This window comes from Pezoporus wallicus, unplaced genomic scaffold (genome assembly GCF_028554395.1).
Source record: "Pezoporus wallicus isolate ANWC-B61680 ecotype Strahan unplaced genomic scaffold, APGP_CSIRO_Pwel_v1 contig_227, whole genome shotgun sequence".
In the NCBI taxonomy this organism is placed as follows: Eukaryota; Metazoa; Chordata; class Aves; order Psittaciformes; family Psittacidae; genus Pezoporus; species Pezoporus wallicus.
Window position 1 is genome coordinate 17,620,026 of NW_026635704.1, and position 21,586 is coordinate 17,641,611.

Here is a 21,586-nt window from a genome sequence, read left to right on the forward strand (position 1 = left end):
CCATTAAGCTGTCTAGGAAAGGAGCATGGCAAACTTCATCCTCAGCTTGTATGATGCGATCATGCTCCTTAGAACGGGTCTTCCTTTCCCAGAAAGCAGTTTTTAGTCCTGTGCTCTAATCAGGGGTGATAAACTAGATAGATCTGATATCTTGCTGTGATACAAGTGCACGCTTGCACAATATGAGGTTTTGATTTAAATAAGTTTGAGACAGCCCTGACAGTGTTCAAGGCCAGGCTGGATGGGGCTTTGAGCAACCTGGTCTAGTGGAAGATGACCCTGCTAATGGCAGGGGGTTGGAACTGGATGATCTTTGAAGCCGTTTCCAATCCAAACCATCCTATGATTCCATGATCTATGAAGTCTCACGGTAAAATGTTTGTTGCATACTTTTCCATTACAGCAGTATTTGAGTTTGATTGTTACACTGGGGATTTGCTTGTTTCTCTTCTTTGCCTGTTTATGCAGATATGTATGCCAAAATATTACTTTTGCTTGATCTCACCTTTTCACAAAAAAAGAATGAAGCAGTTAAAGAATTGTCCAAATTTTCTTCTCCTTTAAAAAATGCTGTCAACTGTACTACTGCTTCTCACATCACAGGTAGAGCAGGAGTCTGCACTGGGCAAGTCTGTCATAAACACTGAGTAGATTTAGGCTATCTATGCTCCTTTTTGTATGCATTGCAGGTAGCACATGGTGATTTGTGCCGCTCTCTGTGTATATATATATATGCACATAAAAGGGATAAATTCAATTTGGGGGGCATAGAGATGCTGTTATTCAGACCTACAGAAATAACATAAATTTTAAAAGAGATTAAGATACATGATGCTAGCAGTGACTGAGACATAGATAACTCTTTCAGCAGAAAGGCAAGGGAGGAACTTAAGTTCCTGCTTAAGTTCCCCTAGTTGGTCTCCCAATGCAAAAACAAGATGTAGGAAGTGAAACAAGCTGAAGATGAAAGCTGACCCAGGATTTCTGTGTTTGCAAGGGTCTAGTTGATGAAAGATGCCAGGCAGTCAAGACTGACAGCAAAATTTAAATGTGTGTATATATGTATATAAAATATTATATATAATGTATTGCATATTACTAAATATATATATACATACGTATTTCAGAACAAGGCTGAACAAACCCAAACCTGATCATTTTTGAGACAGGCAAGGAGTAGGAATCCAGTTCTCCTCAGTTGCTCTCCAGTTCAATTCGTTCATATTACTCTCAACCACAGATAATTCATTTTTGTTATTCTGACTCTGGGCTAGTAGCGCATCTTCGCTACTACAAATATGTATAAAGCAGTACTGATGAGGCTTTGCTGAACTCTACTTCCTCAAATTAAACTCCTCCTCTGTGTCCCTTGGAGGTTGCTTTGCCATTCTGCCCCATGTGATGATGGATCAGAAGTGAACCCTGATTTCCCAGGCCTCTCAAAGATGGTTCTCCTCAAAGTCGCAGTAATAAAGATATGAAACATCACTGCAACACTCAGGTACCACAGGTGATGTGGAAACAGATCAACATGAAGTGGAAGTCAGAAGTAAAAGTTAAGATAAATTAGTGCCTTAAATTTAAGATTTTTCTTCTTTTTTTTTTTTTCGTAGAATGGGAAAGTTGAGCAGTTGATTGAGGTGATGTAGAAAGTTGGATGGGGCACTTTGTGTATTTGGGCAGAGTGGGTTTATGATTCTTCCTCCCAAGCAGTTTTAGGTCAAAGTTGATCAATGCAAGTTTGTTTTTTAACACACTTCTGCTTTGACCTTGGGGATAATGTAGAGAAGTCTCACATTCTCATTCATTCAGCAGATCTGATGAAGGCATCGCTGTTACTTCTGACTTTATAACTTGTGAAGTAGCAGCAAACCAGTTGGCATTAAAGGCCAGAATGAAACAGCTAAAACAGAGGAGGGAAAAAGATTTTCAATGTTTCAAAAAGGTGTCAAAAATAGAACTTACGCCTCTACTGTCTAAGCTGCTTTAATGCAGAAGCTTAAATAAAGACCAGTGTTTAAGATTCAGAATAATTTGGGCCTTTATTTTAAAATTTTTTTTCTTTATACTTCTTAATGCATCTTTTATTCATACTGCTAAGGAGCATCTTTTATATGTATATATATACACATAGAAATTTTGTGGCTTAAATGAAGAGTTTACTGCTTATAAACCCTGTAATTGAATACAAGTTTATTTCATTTATGTACCTGTTAAAATACATATATATTTGTTGAAAGCCTAAGTCACTGACAGAATTTGTGTTTATGTACAATTACTGACCTTTTGAACAGTCGACATTTATTTGATAAAATAGAGTTGTTTGTCTACTTAATGTTGTAGTTCTAATTCTTTTAAAGGTTACTTTATTGTTGGAAAAGCCACAGTATCATCTATTTTAGTTACTTTTTTTTAAGTTTGCATTTATGCAAAGGTTAAAATGAAGCCACTCTAAGCCATTGAAAAATGTGTGTGGAGTTGAGAATCATTTTCACAAAGACAGGACTTTGATCAAGAAAAGCCCAGACATATCAGGTGGACTTTTAGGAAATGTTTTCTAGTGTGCACCATAAATATTGTATGTAACAGAATTGAAAAGAGGAGAATACTTGTGACTATGAACAATATGAAAAATGAGATTGGCTTTGTAAATGATGCAAAAGCATAAGCACTGGGAGGAAATGAAACCTCAAATGCTGCTGATGGTGGATGGACAGGTGATGGTCACACAAACCTTGACTGCTTACAGTAGGAAGTATTGTAGCTTTAGACACATCACTCTGCTGGTAATGTGGCAAAAAAAAAATAAAGTAGTAGTAGTTTGGGGATACACAGCAGCTTTTAACCCTTGAAAAGTGTTGCAGTAGTTTCTGACCCCCACTCCCCCAGTCCATTTTGGAATTAGAACCTAAGCGCTGCTGTAGCAAAAGGGAATAGGGGATTCAGAGGGAAAAATCCAGACAAATGCCTATGTAGGATCAAAACTGGTGACTGGAACAATCTGCTGCAGAGGCTCAGTGTGATGGTTCTTACGGATAATCCTGTGGCTTTCAAAGGGTGCCTGATCTTAGATTTTTGTCACCATGGTGCAGATGTTAACCCAAGTAGCTATCTTTACCTTTTAGCCATGGAATATAGTATGCTTTTTGTTAAAAGAGAAGTTTTTGCTTTTAGGATATCCATTTATGAAAATTAACAGCTATGTTATATGATTTCTTTTAATTGAATGTTTTTCTTTCACGTCTAGAGGTGTGGGCAGGACCATGAATGAAAAATAGTCTCCTGTATTGCAAAACTGTTGGAATAGGAAACATCAGATTAGGAACTGACAGCATTCCCTCTGATGTCTAGATTATTTTTATCTCTGAAGAACAATAGCATAGTTTCATTTGTAACTATGCTCTGTTCTCTGAATTTCTCTTTGCTTACCATGTTCTCTTTATATCTGCACAAAATGCTTCCATGGTTCTCTTTGTGATACAGCAACAGAGAGCTATGCAAATAAACATTTTACACCAAGTTAAGTATTTTATTTATGCATGAATGAACTTCCCCCTTCAGATTTTCCTTACAACTACTGTATAAACCAAGAAAGATGTGCACAGCATACACATTTTGTACTTCGTGGCTTCTTTATTCCTATGGATAGGTTGCTAGGGTCAAATGTGTGCAAAGTTAACTTTGATAATGATAGAGCATTTTGTGTTCTGAAATCCATTACAATGTGTTGGTTGAAACTCTCCCATCAGTGCCTGCTGTTTATACTGGCCCTATGAATTTTTACTTGAATACCAGACTCGAAACCCTGGGAAAAACCAGGATCAGATTTCAGTAAAAATGTGTAATACTATACTGGAAACGACTACCTGGCATTGCAGATGGACTGAGCAGTCTCTGAGAAGAAATCTCTTGAAACCAAGACAGTTATGTTTGCTTTGGACGTTGATCTGATGGAGTTTTAAATGTGCAGTCCAGAACACAGTGCACACAGCTTTACAGAGGGGTAGCGTGTACAGAAATGTAAGTTCCTGTGGCCTTTGAAGAGCTCACAAGTCTTTCATTTCACACTACCAAAAGATCGTGGATCATTGATCCAGTTTATACTGCTCAAAAACTATTCTTCAACTTTGTTATGCTTTGTCTCCATTGTCTGCCTATATAGAAATAACATAAGGTCAGAAAATTAAATATTAAATTATATATAATGTACTTAACTATATTGATAGTTATTAATTGATATATATTAAGTGCTAAACCTTTGTTTCATGTTATTACGTGTTTTCTATGTGTTTCTTTTGCAAGATTTGACAGGCTTGTTTTGTAAAGAATCTGAAAGTCTCAGGATGTGTCTACATTAGCATTTTATTTAGATTGGGATCCCTAAGCTCCCTGAAGGAGTTGCCCCCACACTTCCCCCACTTGCTAGGCTGTAGTTTGTGTTGTGAAGCAGAGTTGGAGTGCAAGAACAGGACTGTTTTAGGAAGGTGCAATGTGGGGCTTACCTTCAGGTAAACCCTTGCTACGGTCCTGCTCTTACTTGGGGCTATACTGGAGTGAAGGGGACAATAACCCCTCTTCAAGCAGGTATGGGCTTTTGCTCCAACTGTTGGGGCTATTTGCTATTGTAGACCTAGCTATTTCCCATAAGGACCATCGGCTTTCATCTCTGTGCAGAAAAAAACATAAAACAGTGTTTCATGATGAGGCTCAGGATCTTCTCTTTGTTTGGTGCCATCACATGTGTTATCTCACATATGGTGTTCATGTGATTTCACACAATGTCAAGTAGACTTCTGTGGGAATTACAGAGCACCTGCACATAGGTATTACCAATCTGTTGTTGCTACTGTCATGAGCAAATGCTAACCTTGAGCTACCAGCATGGCCTCACAGCAGGCTTAAGTTACAGCTGTTCATGTGCTTTAAACTGTAGAAAAAAATCTGAGCAAAAATGCTTTTCTCTGAGTTTACACTGGCACTGGCAAGCTGCAGTCCCTAAAGATATCTTCAGCTTTCTTACAGCAATAGGAGAAGGGGGTTTTGCCTGACAACTTAGCTCAAATTACCTATGCCCTCTGCTTTAGCTGTTTGTTCTGTAGAAGCAGAACTATTCAAGAGCAAAAAGGTTAGCACTTAGGTGGCTAAATACCCCATTTTGCAGATACAGCAGGTAATTAAACTCTGGGCTTCCTGATATCTAGGGTGAGTGTGCAAACACCAGCCTGCCTGTGGGTGTACAGAAATTTCCTATGAAACATTAACTACAGAAGTGTCACCTATATATCCACAATTACAAATCAATCAAATTATTAAAACAAGAAAGTCCTTTTCAGTGTTTCAGAACGGCAATGTACAGTTACAGCTCCACATGTAACCCATGAAGAGCTGAGAATTTGGAAAAGCCTCCCACTGGGTGTTTTCACAAACTAAAAGATGTTTGTGAAAGATGTTTGCTTCTAAGGGGAGATCCTGGCTGAAAGTGCCCCCCCCCCCCAGTGCCTTCAAATGAGTATGAAATGCTAGCATACAAAAAGAGGAAACTTTATTTTCTGCGTCTGTGGGATGGTGGTGCCTGGTCAGTGCCTATTGATTTTCTGTATGTTTCCTTTTATTTTTATTTCAAGAGAAGTCAAGAAGGGGAGCGATGAGTTCTCATGCTGCTTTTAAACCAGTATCACAGTTCACTACATCACTGCTGAAATCTTATGGACACACAAGATTTGTTGGCAATAGGTGACTGATAATTTGCAGGAACAGTAGGAGGAGGTACCCTTCTCTCCTGTTTAGAAGACAACATCCAACGTGACAACAGGACAGTGCATCCATCATCATGTGGTGCTTCCTCAAGGGCAGGATGGGAGATTAAATGAAGGTGACGTGGGAAGTTGAGCCCTGCCACATGGGAGTGCTTGTGGCCTTGGTTTATTGTTATAGTCAGTTAGGATTCTGATTATTAACAGTATTGTTACAAAACTGGAAGTCTTAATATGAACCCAGGGCAATCTGGCTAATTTTCCTGTCTGCAGGGGTAGGGTGCGTAAGGCACTGTCCCTCTGATACAGTTGTGCCTGCACATGGAAACCTCTACTACTTTAACTGTTTACAATGATAACCTTACCTCTCCTTGAGATGATGGTAAAAGTGAGATGTAGTATAGGGTGTTACAGTCTGTTTTAGCTTCTCCAGCTGCATTTTAGTCAGGGCTTGTTTACTTGAGCTGTATATGCACTGAGCTCTTATTTTAGGTTTTATATTGTTCTTCAAAGAACTGGATTTAAAGATTAATTAGGGCGGCGGGGAGTGAGAGTTTGTGCCTGCAAGGGAAAATGTGACTGAACCTAGCATTAGAGCACTGACCTGAAAGCAGGGAGGGAGAAGGGAAGGAGAGGTTTGAGCAGCATTCATAGTGGACTTTTTCAGGAGTAAGTATAATTGCTTTCCTCAGATGAAGGAATATAATGTATATATGCTTGCTGAAGTACTATATAATTAGATTATGGGATTAGCCATAATCAGGTTTCAGCCATGTAGATGTTAACAGCTGTATCTCATCTGATTTAGCATGTATGCACATCCGGAAAGAAGGATTATCCTTCTAAATTATACTGAAGAAGAAATAGTTGTGTGGGGATTTGTCATCACTGATACACACATCGGCTGTTTTAGACTGCTGTAACAGGCCTGTTTGAACAAGGAGATTTGTCACTGTAGGTCACAGAAGCGGTATATCTGCCAAGGAGCTGCACAAGTCATCAGCCTCGTGTGAGACAGGGATTTGAACCAAATGGGGCTCCCTGATAGACCGGCATAAGCAAAGTGAGGTGGGGAGATACAGGCATTGCCAATGCCAGCTGCAGTTCCCATCATTTGGACTGGGATTTTTTTCTACATCTTGCAAAGCAACCTTTTCTCTAAAAGAAAGAAGAAATACAGAAATAAGTTATCACTACAGTAATTAGATATTTCTTACATGTATTCTGAAGCTCACAGAAGTATCAGAGAGATGTTTCAGCAGGGCCAGCGATTGGGGTGGGAAAATGATAAATCTGAAATGGTTGAAATGGTAAATAACTATTTTGAAATATTCACTTCATCTGTGGATTGAAACAAGAAGTCATTTCTTTCCTTTGCAGCAGAAAAGAGCTTTCTGCACATGTTCCTAAACTGCAGTTGTTCTCCCCTTGAACTATTGTGTGTGAAAAGGAAGCAGGTTTTTGCTGCGTTGCCCAGATGATTGCATGGGAAACAGCTTGGTTTATGGTGTAATGTTTTTGTTTAATACCTTTTTTATTCCAACAGGAAATATGGGATGTATAAAATCAAAAAGGAAAGAGAATCAGGATGGAGATGGGCTAGATTTGAAGAATCAACCAGTACGTAAAACTGAACGAACTATTTATGTGAGGGATCCAACGTCCAATAAACAGCAAAGGCCAGTAAGTAGATAGTCTCAGGGGAGAATTCCAGTAGCAAGATCAAAGCATGAGTGGCATTACTTAAATTTCAATCCAAAGCACATGCATGAAAAAATTCAACTGATCATTAGTCCACACTTGGGCTTTTAGTGTTGTGCAGTTCACCCTCAATGAATAAATACTTAAAGAAATAAAAGTAAAAATTTGTGATTTGTTACTTAATTACTTTGCAATAATTTTCTGCATGAAAACAGTAATCCTTGGCAACACTTAATGTAGACATAGGTATGACTGTAGAAGAATGCTAGGTGACATTGGAAAATGTGAAGTAGTTAGAACTGGTTTTAGAAGCAGTGTTGTTGGGGTTTTAATAGCTATGGGATCCTAGTGTTGACTATTCTGTTTAAAAAGGATGAAGTAATCATGGGTGGCCAAAGGCCACTACTTGCCCTTATACTAGGTGTGTAGGTAAGGATGGGAGGAGAGCAGAGGATGCAGTTGTGAAGGGAGCAGCATTGTGCTGCAGGAGAAACAAGGCAATGCAGTTCAGTGTGTGCTGCCTGACACTAGAAAGGAAGGGTGCCAGGAAGGGGAATCCTGTTGGGTACCAAGTGGGTTTGCTGTTTTGCAGATTGCCTGGTACCGTTTTCTCCCAGCCTCTATACTGTGCTGAGGAAACCATATTTCCTGACTGTGCTTACTCAGGGTCTGTGCTGTCTGCAGGTGTGAATGACACCTTTCTCACCCATCTCACCCGCTGACACAGATGATTCAGTGTGCTCTCCAGTCAGGGTACACACATCACAAACTACCATTGTTTCTTTTTTAATCAATCTTTATTCTTGCACAGTGTTAGCAACATAACTGTGCTTGTAGCTCTTTAGCGTGGCAGCTACGTGTGTGTAACTGGCCCATTAAAGTGCCCTGTCTAAAGCCTCTTCAGCAGAAGTCATACAGCTGTTCACATCCTCCCAACAGTCTGTGTCACACCTTCCCGAGGGATGAGCTGCTCAAGTCAACATCTAGTGGGGTTTACTATATTTTTATGTTGTAATTTGCTCTTGAAGAATGGTGGGAAAAGATTGGAGCCTTTTCATTTAAGACATAGAAGATGATACCAAAGCAACTGAGTAATATGTAATTGTAATGTAAGATTGTCACAAAGATCTAAAGCTGCTTAATTAAAGATATATTTTATTGTAGGCAAATACAGAAGCACAGCTCTTACCAGGACAGAGATTTGTCAGTGAAGGTAAGTTTTCATAGGGATCTTTCTGCTGTGTGCTATGCCCATGTCAGGCTGTGAAATAATCTGAATGTGCCTTTGGCTTTCTGCCTTTGTAGAAACAGAGGAGCGTGGAGTTATTGTGATAGCTTTGTATCCCTATGATGGCCTTCATGAAGATGACTTGTCCTTCAAAAAAGGAGAAAAATTGAAAGTTATTGAGGAGTAAGTATGACAGTACTGATTGTATTGTAGTTTTTCTTTGGAGTCATCTAACACACTATATAATGTTTTGTTATCCTACTCATCACAAGTGTATGAATGGTAACGGAACTCCCTTGTATGTGAAAATACAAACGCATATGGAGCTGTTCCAGGCTGGATGGGGCTTTGAGCAACCTGGTGTGGTAGAAGTTCTCCCTGCCCATGGCAAGGGGTTGGAACCAGATGATCTTTTAGGTCCAACCCAAAGCTTTCTGTGACTTGGCAGCTGCCCTTGGTAACAGCAACCGAACATTGATCTAAAGAAGCCAATGGCTGTTCAGGAGGCTTAAGTTCAGAGGAAAGATACTTCTTCTCCCTCCAGTGAGGTCAAAGCTCTCGGACAGTATAACCCAAATAACACTTTATCATTTTTCTTTCCTGACAAAACTACCCTGGTTTCCATTTTTCAGGCTGGGAGAATGGTGGAGAGCAAAATCTCTCTCAACAAGGAAGGAAGGCTTCATTCCCAGCAACTATGTAGCAAAAGTAAACACCCTGGAAACGGAAGAGTAAGTTCTCCCAGGCAAACATCTTCCTCCTGGTGGTGTATTCTTTGTGGGTGGCCAGGAGAAATGTCTCTAACTCTCTGAAATACTTCTCAGGTGGTTCTTCAAAGACGTAACCAGAAAAGATGCTGAAAGACAACTCCTGGCTCCTGGAAACAGTCCTGGAGCTTTCCTTATCAGAGAAAGTGAAACATTAAAAGGTAGGCTTTGGGGTGAGTTACTTTGGAGTTTGTAGTAGAGTTAAAAATATACTGTCTGTCTTCACAAAAGAAGGTATCAGGTGGCACTGGGTGTGGAGTAGGCCCTGTGTGTCCTATTGTGTGAGTTGTCTGCAGTTCTATAGGAGTGGGAAGGATGAGAAAATCACCAGGAAGAGAGTTTCAGGTTAACACCCAAAGCTGAGGTAGGGAAAAAAAACCCTGTGTGTGATTACACTGACAAGAAGCAGGAATGAATGAAGTGGAAGACCTTTTCTCTTCCTAACAGTTGTGATTCCTTTGTTGACGGATACTTCGCTGTAAACAGTAGATGCTGCATTTCATAGTCTTCCATTATTGGATCTATATCCATTGCTACAAGTTTTACAATGTAGTTAGTGTGTAGCGAGGGTTTACTGCACTGCAGTTTGCTATTTTTCAGGAAGCACTTTGGTAAAGGTTTGTGCTGGAGACAGGGCTCTTTGTACTGGAAAGCTTAGTGAAGCCTCCAGACTCTTCACCTGGGACTTTGAGAAGAGAACAGGAGGTTCTGCCCCAGTGCTTGGACTCTGACAGCTGCCAGATTAGATTCTCCATCTGGTTACCCTAACACTGCATCCTCCAGAGGAAGATGCATGAATCCCTTCAGTGGGTCATGTGTCTGTCCTCTCCACAGTGTAGCTTTTCTGGCACTAACACTGCAGATCCTTGGTTAGGTAGCTCTCTGTGATGAGCCCATATCATTGTTTCTGTGCTCAGATTTCATTCAGATTCCTGAATTAATTTCCCAAAGGAAGACTCCCAAATTCAGCATAGGCTGCTGAGAGGAAGGCAAAGTACCCCCAGAATGTTTCTTTCTAACCCCTTCTGTCACTGTATCTGTGTGTGGTGAGAGAGAAGGTAGTGAGATGGTTTCTTATCCTTTGAAAGTGGACAAGAATTGTATGAGTAGAAGAAACGAAGAGCTCTGTGTTAAGGGTAGATGCTCTGCTGCCCCATCTTAAATTCCAGCCGGGGTTAGGCTGTCTGGGACTAAGTGATCCACTCTTCCTCCTGTGTACCTCAAACCATCTCCAAACTGTCCTTTTGCTAGTTGGCCCATGACATCCAGTGTGTTCCTATTCCGAAACGCTGATCTCCCTGAATTTCAGCCTCTGCCTGAGGCATGTGACAGCCCCAGCCTTGCTTTGCCAGCCAGTTCTTCTCGAGCTGGGGGGACTTCCCTCAGAAGCGGGCATTGGACGTGAAGCTGCCTGGATAATGGGACTCCTGAGCTTGTTGGATAAGATTGAAAAAGAAAGTGTGACAGTAAGCATTTTGGTGGCCAGTTCAGGACAGGCTATTGGGTAACTTCCTCCTGTTGCTTGCAAAATGCTTTTTGAGGAAATAAAGGAGTAAAAAAACAATCCAGGGAAAAAGGTGGTTTTGTTAGGCTTGACTGTATGCGCATGGACACTGTAGACTTTTGCTATCTGTTAATGATCATCCTTTCTTTATCCACAGGTAGCTATTCTCTCTCCATAAGAGACTATGATCCACAGCACGGCGATGTTATTAAGCACTACAAAATTAGGAGTCTAGACAATGGAGGATTTTACATCTCTCCAAGAATAACTTTTCCCAGCATCAATGATATGATCAAACATTATCAAAGTAAGTTAAATCAGCTAGTGAATTACTTAATAGAATACAGTCATTGTTTCCTGTGAGGGAAAAGAAATGTTTTCTTGTTTTATTTCAAACTTTTTCATCTTTTTCTTTCTAAATAAACTTGGCATGCATGTTATCAAAGATAAACTAAAACTGGAACCCAAGTAATGTTGTTATCATAATCAGACCTAATGCTGCTTACTCTGTGGCATGCTCTTGTGAAATCAAGAACAGCTTTATAAAACACCTCATCAAAGTTATGATGATATGAAGCTATAGTAAGAATTGCCTGCATTGTAAATAAATTAATTCTGCATTTGAGAGTAAATTTGTACTCACAATTAGCAGAAATACATACGCATTTGTGAATGTCATCTTTTATCTGGTGTTGAGTAGGGAATTGTTTTCATTTTCCTAGACATTTATTATTCATTTATTTATTTTAAATAGCATTTTGAAGGAAGTAAAATTCCATTAACTTTAAAGAACAAAAATTGCACCACATGAAATGTGTGCATTTATTATTTAAAAAAGGGAGAGAGGAAAGAGGAGAGACAAATTTCTACCTATGTCTTCGCTACAAAAGTGACTTTTCATTCTACATAACCTCCTGGTTGATAGATCTAAAACGTGGTGGGTTTTAGTCCTGTAACTGGGAAGGCAGAGAAGACAAAAAAATTGGACAGAAAAAAAATAGGACAGAAAATCACATAGTGATGTTTTAAATCCATGCTGAGGGCTTGGCCATGAGATTTCTCTAAGTTGTTAGACAGATGTGGTGATTCTTTGGCACAGCTGGAAAACCTTGAGAATTATTCAAAATTGGTATTAAAGTTATAGCTAGTTAGTGTCTGGAGAAAAAAATAATGGTGACCTACTTCTGCTTGCATGCACATGTGTCTGAAACCATGCTGCAAGAAAATTTAATGACAAATTCAGAGTACAGGTCCCAAGCCTGACTCCAGTGTGTGTCTTCCTTAACATACTGTCAGTAATCAGATCTTGTATTGTATCTATTTGGTACAAATTAATAATTTGTTTGTAGCCAGATTCATGTGACGCTTCTTTATTAAATTTGTCTCTGAATACTAGATTTCAGTTCAGAGGCTCTTAAAGTTATGTGAAAGCACCAGAAATGTTCTATTTTCATCTAAGCACCTGATTAATTTGAACGTTATTTTCAGCTGGTTACTGCACCCCTGCAATGAAGTAATGGTTGCTTCAAGTTGTGAGGCACACAAGTGTAATAGATTTTGTATTTTATTTTTACTTTGAAAACCAGAACAATCAGATGGCTTATGCAGAAAGTTGGAAAAAGCTTGTATTAGTCCCAAGCCTCAAAAGCCATGGGATAAAGATGCATGGGAAATTCCACGGGAGTCAATTAAATTAGTGAAGAAACTTGGAGCTGGTCAGTTTGGAGAAGTCTGGATGGGTAAGTTTATTCGTTTGAAATAAGTATTTAAATCTGCTGAAATAAGTGTCATTTCAGAGACATTCAGAAAAACAGTGGATATGAACCTGGTCTGATACACTTGTAAAACAGCAAAAATACGTCCAAAATACACCTTCTGTGAGGAGAGAGGGTTCATGAGGGGGAGCATACCTGACAGAGACATGGAACAGATCGTGTAATGGATTTTTAAGGGAAAAAAATAGTAAAGACTGTAATTTAGAAGGCCAAAGACAATGGGTTTTTTTTTGTGTGTTTTGTGGGCGAAGTAGAAGGTTATTGTAAGATGTGACTCCTGATGCTCAAAATTGATGGGCCTCTCAGAACTTGGTTCAAATCAGAAAGTGGTAAAGAACATGAAATAAAAATAAATCGTGTCTTTTAGTGAACTATGTATTGAGTTTTCATTGCCTTTTGGTAAAGAAGACAATGCAACGTAATGCTTGCGGTTGCCATACTGGGTGAAAAATGGAGACACTTAATCCAAGATTACTGTGTGCCAATTCGCTGCTCAGAAAGTAGGTAACATATGTAGTGAGAAGATTAGAGATTGATTACCCCCTACCTTGAATTATCATGCAAGTCCCCTATTATGAAAGTGTCATAAGACTTACAAGTTTTAAATGTTAATATATACCCAGCAAGAAATCATAGAATGAATTATTATAAACGTAATTAGCTTTGTTTGCTTATAAACAGTATTTTCTCAGCCTCAGTGACTTCCTGTGGCAAGGGACTACGATCAGTGTCTAATCACATTCTGTAAATATTATATAATCCTCTTGCTTTGAAATGCTGCCTATTCTGGTATCTGAGTATTCTTTTTGGTTCTATAGTGCAAGTTCTTTGCACTATTCATCACTTACAGATTTGTTAGCAGTTACCATTTTATTTGAGGTAAACTATACCTTCCTCTCAAAGTCTTCATTAGGATGTTTTTTCAGGCCAAATAATTTTTAGCCCTTCCCTGAATGTCATTTTTTGGGTATTGTATTTAAATAGTAATAAAATTGTTACAGTTATAATAATAGTGGATTACATTATTGTTGTTGTTATTATTACTATTAAGCAAGATTCTATAGGCAGGGAATTAACTTAAAAGTGAAACCCAAAGCTTACTAGAAGGTGCAAAGCTATGAAGGGGCCTCTGATGACCCACAGAAGTGCAGTAGTCTGATGGGAATGTCATTGCTTTGAAGAGATGCCCTCATTTAGAAAAGGGAATCACAGACTGGTACTGTTTGAGTGGGAAATTCTACACGCAACTACAGCTTCAATCAGAAAGCTCTAATTCAGTCATAGGTGCCATCTTTTGATATAAATCATGTAAAAAAATCAAGCAACACCACACTAGATTATTCCAAATATAATTATTCCAATTATTATAATTGTTCCAAATAAGCCAAATTCAGCCTTTTTATCTGCCTTCATGAGAAGAGGGTTAAGAAAGCCTCTAGCTAAGAGATACATGAGTGACAATTTAAATGCTAGTTAAGATGAGTGTCAGCCATTGACAGTTTTTTTTGTGTCTGATAAACCGGGGGCAAGAGAGGTTTAACTGACACTGAAACTTTGTGGCAGGAGGTAATCACCTGCTTGAAAATGTAGATCATTTTGGGAAGTGGCTACTGCACACACATACACAGAGACATAAAACTTTAAAAGGGCATTTCTGTTTCAAGATGTTTCCTCTTGTTTGTGTCATTATTTTAACATCTAAATTGGGTCTAACCCCTGCATCTGAATTGCTGCACTGTGAGAAAAATTAATGTACTGTGAAAGCGATCGCTGTGTTTCCTCTTCTCTGCTTCCTTTCTGAAGCAAGACAAGCTGATTTGCATGGCCCAGGTCCTCTCGAATCAGGAACATGGTTAATCTTAGAAGCAAGGAAGTTCAAGCTGGAAAAGACATATTAGGTCAGCTGTGCAGTGCAGGGTCTCAGCAAACACTGTATTGCAATGATCAACCAGTGGCATCAGAAATGTGGAGATACTAAGAAATAGCCTAGTTGTTATGCTCTTCTGATTAGAGAGCTAGTTGTTACATGCTGTCCTCATACAGAACAAAGTTATTTTTCAGCCATAGTGTGAATTATAGAGAAATATTGTTCCATGGCTCAATTACTAAATGAATTTCTTCTTGATAAAGGTACTTAGAATTGTGGTTTCAGTGTCACACTCAGAGGAACTGGGCTTCCCACTAAAGAGAGATATGGAGCTACTGGAGAGAATCCATCAAAGAGTAACAGATGGTTAAGGGGCTGGAGCATCTCTCCTGTGAGAAAAGGGACTGTGCAGCCTGGAGAAGAGAATGCTTGGGGAGATCTCACCAATGTATGTAAATACCAGAAGGGAGGGTGCATAGTACAGAGACAGTCAGTGGTAGGTGATGGCTGTAGTTGGTAAAGGAGTGATGCGTTAACATGCAAGAGGATGTAGAGAAGCTGCTGTTCCTCAGTCTCTTCCCCAGCACCTCTTGAAATTGTAATGGCCTGAGACGTTTATCTGGCTTCTAACAGTGTCATTCCTCTGTAGCTCAAACAAATTGTTCCCAGTGTAACTTTGCAGGAAATTACTTCAGAAGCAAGGGAAGAGGAAGGCTGCATCTTGTAGGCTTGTTCACAAAGTGTTCACCGTCAATTCTGGAGGTCTTTTCAGAAATGACAGGCTCAACCTCATCATTGTTATAAATTCATGTCACAGCTTGGCCTGATTAAGCCCTTGCAAGAATCTGTGGGGCAACCTGGTTGTCCAAGATACTACTCTGGTGAGATAATCATAATCAACTCCAAAATAAATACCTGAAACACCAACAATTTTGGGGAGACTTCTAACATGTAGAATATGGAGAAACTGGCTTTCTGTGTGAGACACGGTCGCATTCCATTCCTCAGACTTGGGTCCTATTGCTTGCATCCCATTTAATTTTTAACAGAAGTCTAAACTGCAGAGTCTTGCTTCTTGCCATGGTATGAAAGGGTTTTTGACCATGGAGTTCAGTGCATCTGGGCAGCTTGTTTAGTGATAAGATGAACCAGAGTAGCACTGCAAGAGCAGGGTCCATGTTTTATGCATTTTTGTTCCTAGTGTGCACTGATACAATGTGAACCATATGCTCTCTGGTATTAATAATCCATGAAGAGAATCCTCAAGCAGGGCTAAAAGAAAAGTTAACAAGCCAAACAGAGCCATTATGATGTATTTTATTAATGAGGCACATCTTGCTTGCATCTCACATGTAAAAGTTTCTCTCTTTTGGCAACCTCCAACTTAGAATATAAGGAATACACATTTTGGAGTTGTTTTCTTATCCAGCTGTTAGAAAAAAATAGAGAAAATGATACCACAGAAATACTTCTATGAAAAGTAATGAGATCTAAAATGAACCAAAGAAACTTAGCAGTACTTCTCATCAGTATCAGAAGTGGGTTTTTATAGTACATATGTGAGCTGAATGTTAGTTGCAAAGAATCTGAATTTAATTTCAGAAATTTTAGATGTAAGCAAGAATTTCCTTGCTTATCTGTCTTTTAAAATTCATGTCTAGGTAGCAAACTAACCATGTGTTCATCCATATCATACAGAAGGAGCACTGTGATGCAAGTGGTAGGTTTACACCCAGGGCCAGGTTCAGTTCAGCCAAAACAGACATTAGCAATGGGCTCCAAGCCTCGGGTACTGCGTGAAACAGGGGTGATGATGCAGTGCTGTGGCCACCCCTTCCCACAGCTCCCTGCCTGTCACTGGAATCCTTCTGTGATGCAGACTGAACCTTACATCTGCTGCTGGTGAAGCACTTTGAGGTCACCAGCTTTCGCTCCACCTGCACAAAAGCTGCCGTTTCTTACCTGTACGGTGAGAGTGTGCCTGCAAAGCAGATGATCGTTATGGAATCTGCCACAGAGGTTCTCACGGGAATGATAAACAACCTGGCATGAGGACTAGGACATTGTGAAGCTAGGGTGGTACAGGTGCATACTAGAGAGATGCTGCCTGCTCCGGGTCTGACATGAATCTCAGCCCAGATCAAGCTATACAGTAGTTTTGTTGGTAATGGGTGGGAGAGAGAGGTGGCAAATACCAGTTTTGCCAAACTGACAAGGGTCAGTTTTTTTACAGGTGCCATTGTATCTGCTGTTAGAGTTCGTGACCACCTTTCTTCAGTGATTTGGTGTCTCACCCCTCCCAATGCCTGGTGAAATAAATGAACATGAGAGAGATCAAGATCAATTATCTCTAGTGCTGTCATTGGTTCGTTTGCTTTGCGTGTAATCACCAGAGGATCAGGGTAGACATTTATCACAGCAGTAAACCTTAGTATTGCTGTTGCAGTAATAAAACCTTTCTGTGAATAGCACCCAAGTTTGATTGATTTCTTTTGTGAATGTAAAACACTGTTACGTAGGTTAAGTGTCTTGGTTGTAATTGCTTCGCAAAAATTGCTAGGTTCAGTAGAGTATTCAACAAATTGGGAGTGGAATTCGTGCTATGCTTTAGGGTATGGGATGGAATAGTAGTAATGATACAAATAAGCTTTCTTCTTAAGCAAAAAGAAATGCATTTAACATCTCTTTTTTTCTGATAGATGTAAACTGTATACCTGAGCTTTAACAGCACATTTGACCTGTAGTTGTCATTTCTTACTATTAGGCCATTTAGAGGCATATCTTTGCTGAGCTTTGACCTGACCACGTTTGAAAAAATAGATTTAATAATCATGCAGGTGAATGTATTGTGATAGACATAGTAGCTTTTCTCAGGTGATGATCCTCCTTTAAAAAAGGTGGTAGAAGATTGCAGTGGTCAGAGCAATCCCTGAAGATCTGGGAAAATTAGTTCCTTGCTTTCCCCCTGATTTCTTATGTTAGGATAGTAATTACTATAAAGAAATTGTGGACATTTAGAGGTATATCCCTTGTCTGGATTGTTGCTGAATAAGGAAATGAGTCATGAAATTTTTGCCTCTTCTGAGAAATAATTTTGCAATTTTGAATGGGCATGGTGGGGGACAAAAGTTGCATTTATATCCTTCTCTCTTTCTCGTTTCTTCTATTTTTTAAATTAAATGACTTCATAATATAAACTTAACAATCAGTTCTTGCTACTCCTTTTTTTATGCTATTTAACATTTATTTAATGTTTGGAAAACATTAAATCAGAATGTAATTCACTGCTTTTTACTGGTAAGTTGCTTTTCATATAATTAGAATATTACATTAGCAGGTTTGATAAACAGAGAAATGAAGGAGCCATGGTCTTTTCCACTCTTGGCATGGGCTACGTGATAAGAAATCTCGTTTTAAATCTTGCCCTGAGCACTGCAGGATTGCAGTCCTGGCAGCATATCTTTGTTGGTCATAAGAACACTTATTTGATTGCACTTTCCTGTAATGCTTCATTTTGAGCACTGAGGGTTACAGAGAGGATTATAAGCATGAGACCAACATGCATAAAATGGCTATAATCATGGAATTTAAAATCTTGCAAGTAATCTGTGGACTCCGTTAGATTCTGGGACAAGTTAAGTGAACCTTCATTAAAACATCTTTTGACTGAATATTTTAGGGGCTACTTGTACATGAAAACTTTGTATGAAGATGATTTGCTTGCTTTATTTGTTTTGGGTTTTTTTCAGATAAATGATTTCTGGAAATGAGGAATGGATTATTTTGCACTGCAGTCTTGTATCAGTTGCAAAATAAAAAGGAATTCTAGCATAAATATTTGTGCTACATCTGGCGCTTGCTCTCAGCCTCTCAGCTATTACTGGAATCCAGCCTCAGCTGCTTTACAAATTCCTAGTGCTGTGTGGCACAGAGTGACTTGGACTGCACTGACCGTATTCCCTCCTTTTAGGTTACTATAATAATAGTACAAAAGTGGCTGTGAAGACTCTGAAGCCTGGAACGATGTCTGTGCAAGCCTTCCTGGAGGAAGCCAACCTCATGAAAACACTTCAGCACGATAAACTTGTAAGGCTTTACGCTGTAGTGACCAAAGAAGAGCCTATTTATATTATAACAGAATTCATGGCAAAAGGTGAGAAGAGTGTTGGATCTGTGAGCAGTGCTTTAGTAAACTCTTCTGCTTCTTCTAAGTTAGCCCCAGTTCTTTAAAAAGGAAGGAATAAAAAATGAAAACTTAGGATTTTAGCATTATTCTTTTGAATGCTTCAATATAAAGTGAAAGAACACCTGTCCTAGAGGAGGGGTGAGGCTTTAATTTCATGATTCATTGCTGTGGTTGTGATTGCTTAAGATGCAGAGCATAACCCCAAAATACCTCTGGTTTCTTTGGGCTCCCTACCTGACTTCTGTACCTGGAGTCATAGCAAGGCAATTAAAACAAACCTTAGAAATGGCCTTACGTGGCTCTTGAGTTGGTAAGTACATAGGTAATAAGGTGAGTGGTGAGTGGTCCTGACAGGATGGTTGTGCTGCTAGAAAAGGACAATCTTTATTAGAGCATTACTACACAAAGTAAGTGAAGTTTCCTTCTTAGATTGTCTTGGGTGCTATATTTTCCTGAGCTGTTCTGTTTTCAAGAAATTCTGCTGCTAACTTCATAAACAAGTGTTGAGCCACTTAGTTTTTATGATGTGGAAAGGATTGATATGTGGGATTCTCTTAAGACAGCTTTCCTGATAGTCTATAGACTAGGGTACTTATCAGAGTCAATACCACTGAAGTAAGGTAAGGTCTGATGAGTTTTCTACACCCAGGAAAATGGCAACACTTGGATGCCTGACATGCTGGCTTGGATGCTATTGTTGTTAAACCACGTAAAGAGACTGCCTTACTGTAGTCAACTTGAAAATACATCAAAACACTTGCCTGCAAAAATTTTGTGATCAAGAAAATCGGGGACCTGGTGTGACCTTTATTTCAGTAATAAGCTGCACTGAGTTGGTCTTTCTCTGTTTTAACAGGAAGTTTGCTGGATTTTCTGAAGAGTGATGAAGGCAGTAAATTGTTGCTTCCGAAGCTGATTGATTTCTCTGCTCAGGTAAATTTTAAGAAATATACTCAAAATTAATGGGGTTTATTTCTCTTTGAGTCTAAAACCCCAGCTGGGCAACTTTGGGGCTTTTGCATTAAAAAATATTTTAATTTTCAGATAAGTTTTGCTCTGAGAAAATAAGGTTGCTTGAAAGGAGGGAATAGATAAAATAGGTTTCAAACAAAAGATGTGAAATTAGGCTTAACTTGCTGCTGGTGACCTGCTAAAGATGCCAGTGGTACCCTGCTTAGATGGTGGTGGAAAAGCTGCTTTCAGTTCACATGGCTGTGAATTGGAAGTGTAAGTACACATTTGTGAGTTTCTGCTTACGAGATTCCTTCAGTGTTAATAAACCACATCATTTTTACTTCTAAGGTCAATTTGTGAAACTTCTCTTAAGCTGAGAGAACTATAGGTGGGTTTCAAACTCTTAGTAAATTACCGTGAAATAAATGAGATCTAGTCAAATGATGTTTCAGAATCTTATTTACGAACCAAGAAGTTTGTTTCAAAATATACTGGTCATTCCATGTCATAAATGAAATACGTAGAGAGAGACCTCAGACTGATTTGTGTGTGTCAAAGTGTGGATCAAAAGTGTCTGGAGCCCAGTGTTCCACCTCGTAGAGTTGCCAGCATTAAATGTCCAGTGAGGCATATAAGAAAGTAGAGTAAGAATTGAGCAACTTTTGCAAGCTGTAGTTCATGTTACTAATAGGCAATGAAAAAATTTCTGGTAGGTTATTGTTTCACCGACCTTTCTGGGGTTTTTATTATGCGTTAGAATTTACAGACTGTTGTACCCTATAACTAACTTGTTATAATCCATGGCGAAAGATGAGAAAACTTTGAAAGCATGTAAAAAAACATTAGGGATTTATAAAAGAAAAATCACTATATTATGTAGTTGTTTAATATAACTATTGCTATATAAGTGAATAGAAGATTAGATATTAGGAAACATTTCTTTACAGAGAGAATGGTGAAACACTGGAACAGGCTTCCTAGAGAGGTAATTGATGTCCCAAACCTGTCAGTGTTTAAGAGGCATTTGGACGATGCTTTTAACAGCATGCTTTAACTTTTGGTTAAAGTGGCTTGAAGCGGTCAAGCGGTTGGACCAGATGATTGCTGGAGGGTCTTTCCAACTGAAACTCTTCTATTCCATGGGATATGTACCCAAAGAGCTCCCAGTTCTTCTTTTCACAGTTCTTAAAATCATATTTGCTTCTGTTTGATGAGATCTGCTGAAAAAGTATGGTGCAAATTCAGTGAACCTTTTGCATGTATAAACTCTTCCTGCTGCTTTTGCAAATTTGTTATCTACGTCTGCCGTGTAGCACACACATGCCTGGTGGTTGTGGTTAGGAAGATGATACGAGCTGTTGCTGAGCATACTCGTAACTTTCAAACCATCTCTAAGTAATCACTTTTACAGGATTTTGGTTTAAAATAGAGCAGGAGGGGATTGGAGAGCCTAGTTGTTTCTCAATGTTTCAGGAATTGTAGTCACACCCTGTTGTTCTTTCCCCAGAGTGCACTTCATTTGTAACCAAATAAAAACTAGGCACAACTTAAATACTGATTCAGCACTTATATTTTTTCCTCATTTTGCCTGCCTAATTTTGCAGGCAAGTCAGGATGTGTGGATTTGGATTTACTGACAGTTTCCAGGTGCCTCATAAACCACTCATACGCACTTGAACTGTCCTAACCCACTTCTTTCCCTTTTCCACCCTGTTTTTGCGCCTTTGTCACTCACATTAACCATGCGTGCATCCTTGGCCCTTTCAGTAGAGACAGAAGCAAAGGCAGGCATTTAAAAACTTTGCCGTAGTATTTGTATGTAGTCTTCTCCATCTGTTTTATGTGAATGTT

At 39.2% G+C, this 21,586-nt stretch overlaps 1 protein-coding gene across 8 annotated transcripts in view; it reads left to right on the forward strand.

The window, feature by feature from the left end:
• The window catches only part of LYN (LYN proto-oncogene, Src family tyrosine kinase), a 45,417-nt gene that overhangs the window by 13,973 nt on the left and 9,858 nt on the right, over positions 1-21,586 (forward strand). For 4 of the 8 annotated variants that reach the window (XM_057397808.1, XM_057397809.1, XM_057397811.1 and 1 more), the window contains exons 2-10: positions 7,300-7,436; positions 8,619-8,667; positions 8,760-8,865; positions 9,315-9,413; positions 9,507-9,610; positions 11,111-11,260; positions 12,540-12,692; positions 18,566-18,748; positions 19,638-19,714. In XM_057397808.1, the coding sequence (XP_057253791.1) occupies positions 7,305-7,436; positions 8,619-8,667; positions 8,760-8,865; positions 9,315-9,413; positions 9,507-9,610; positions 11,111-11,260; positions 12,540-12,692; positions 18,566-18,748; positions 19,638-19,714 (1,053 nt within the window). In that variant the 5' untranslated portion in view covers positions 7,300-7,304. The remainder of the gene's footprint in view (positions 1-7,299; positions 7,437-8,618; positions 8,668-8,759; positions 8,866-9,314; positions 9,414-9,506; positions 9,611-11,110; positions 11,261-12,539; positions 12,693-18,565; positions 18,749-19,637; positions 19,715-21,586) is intronic. The other 4 variants (XM_057397812.1, XM_057397813.1, XM_057397814.1 and 1 more) reach the window with 2 other exon arrangements.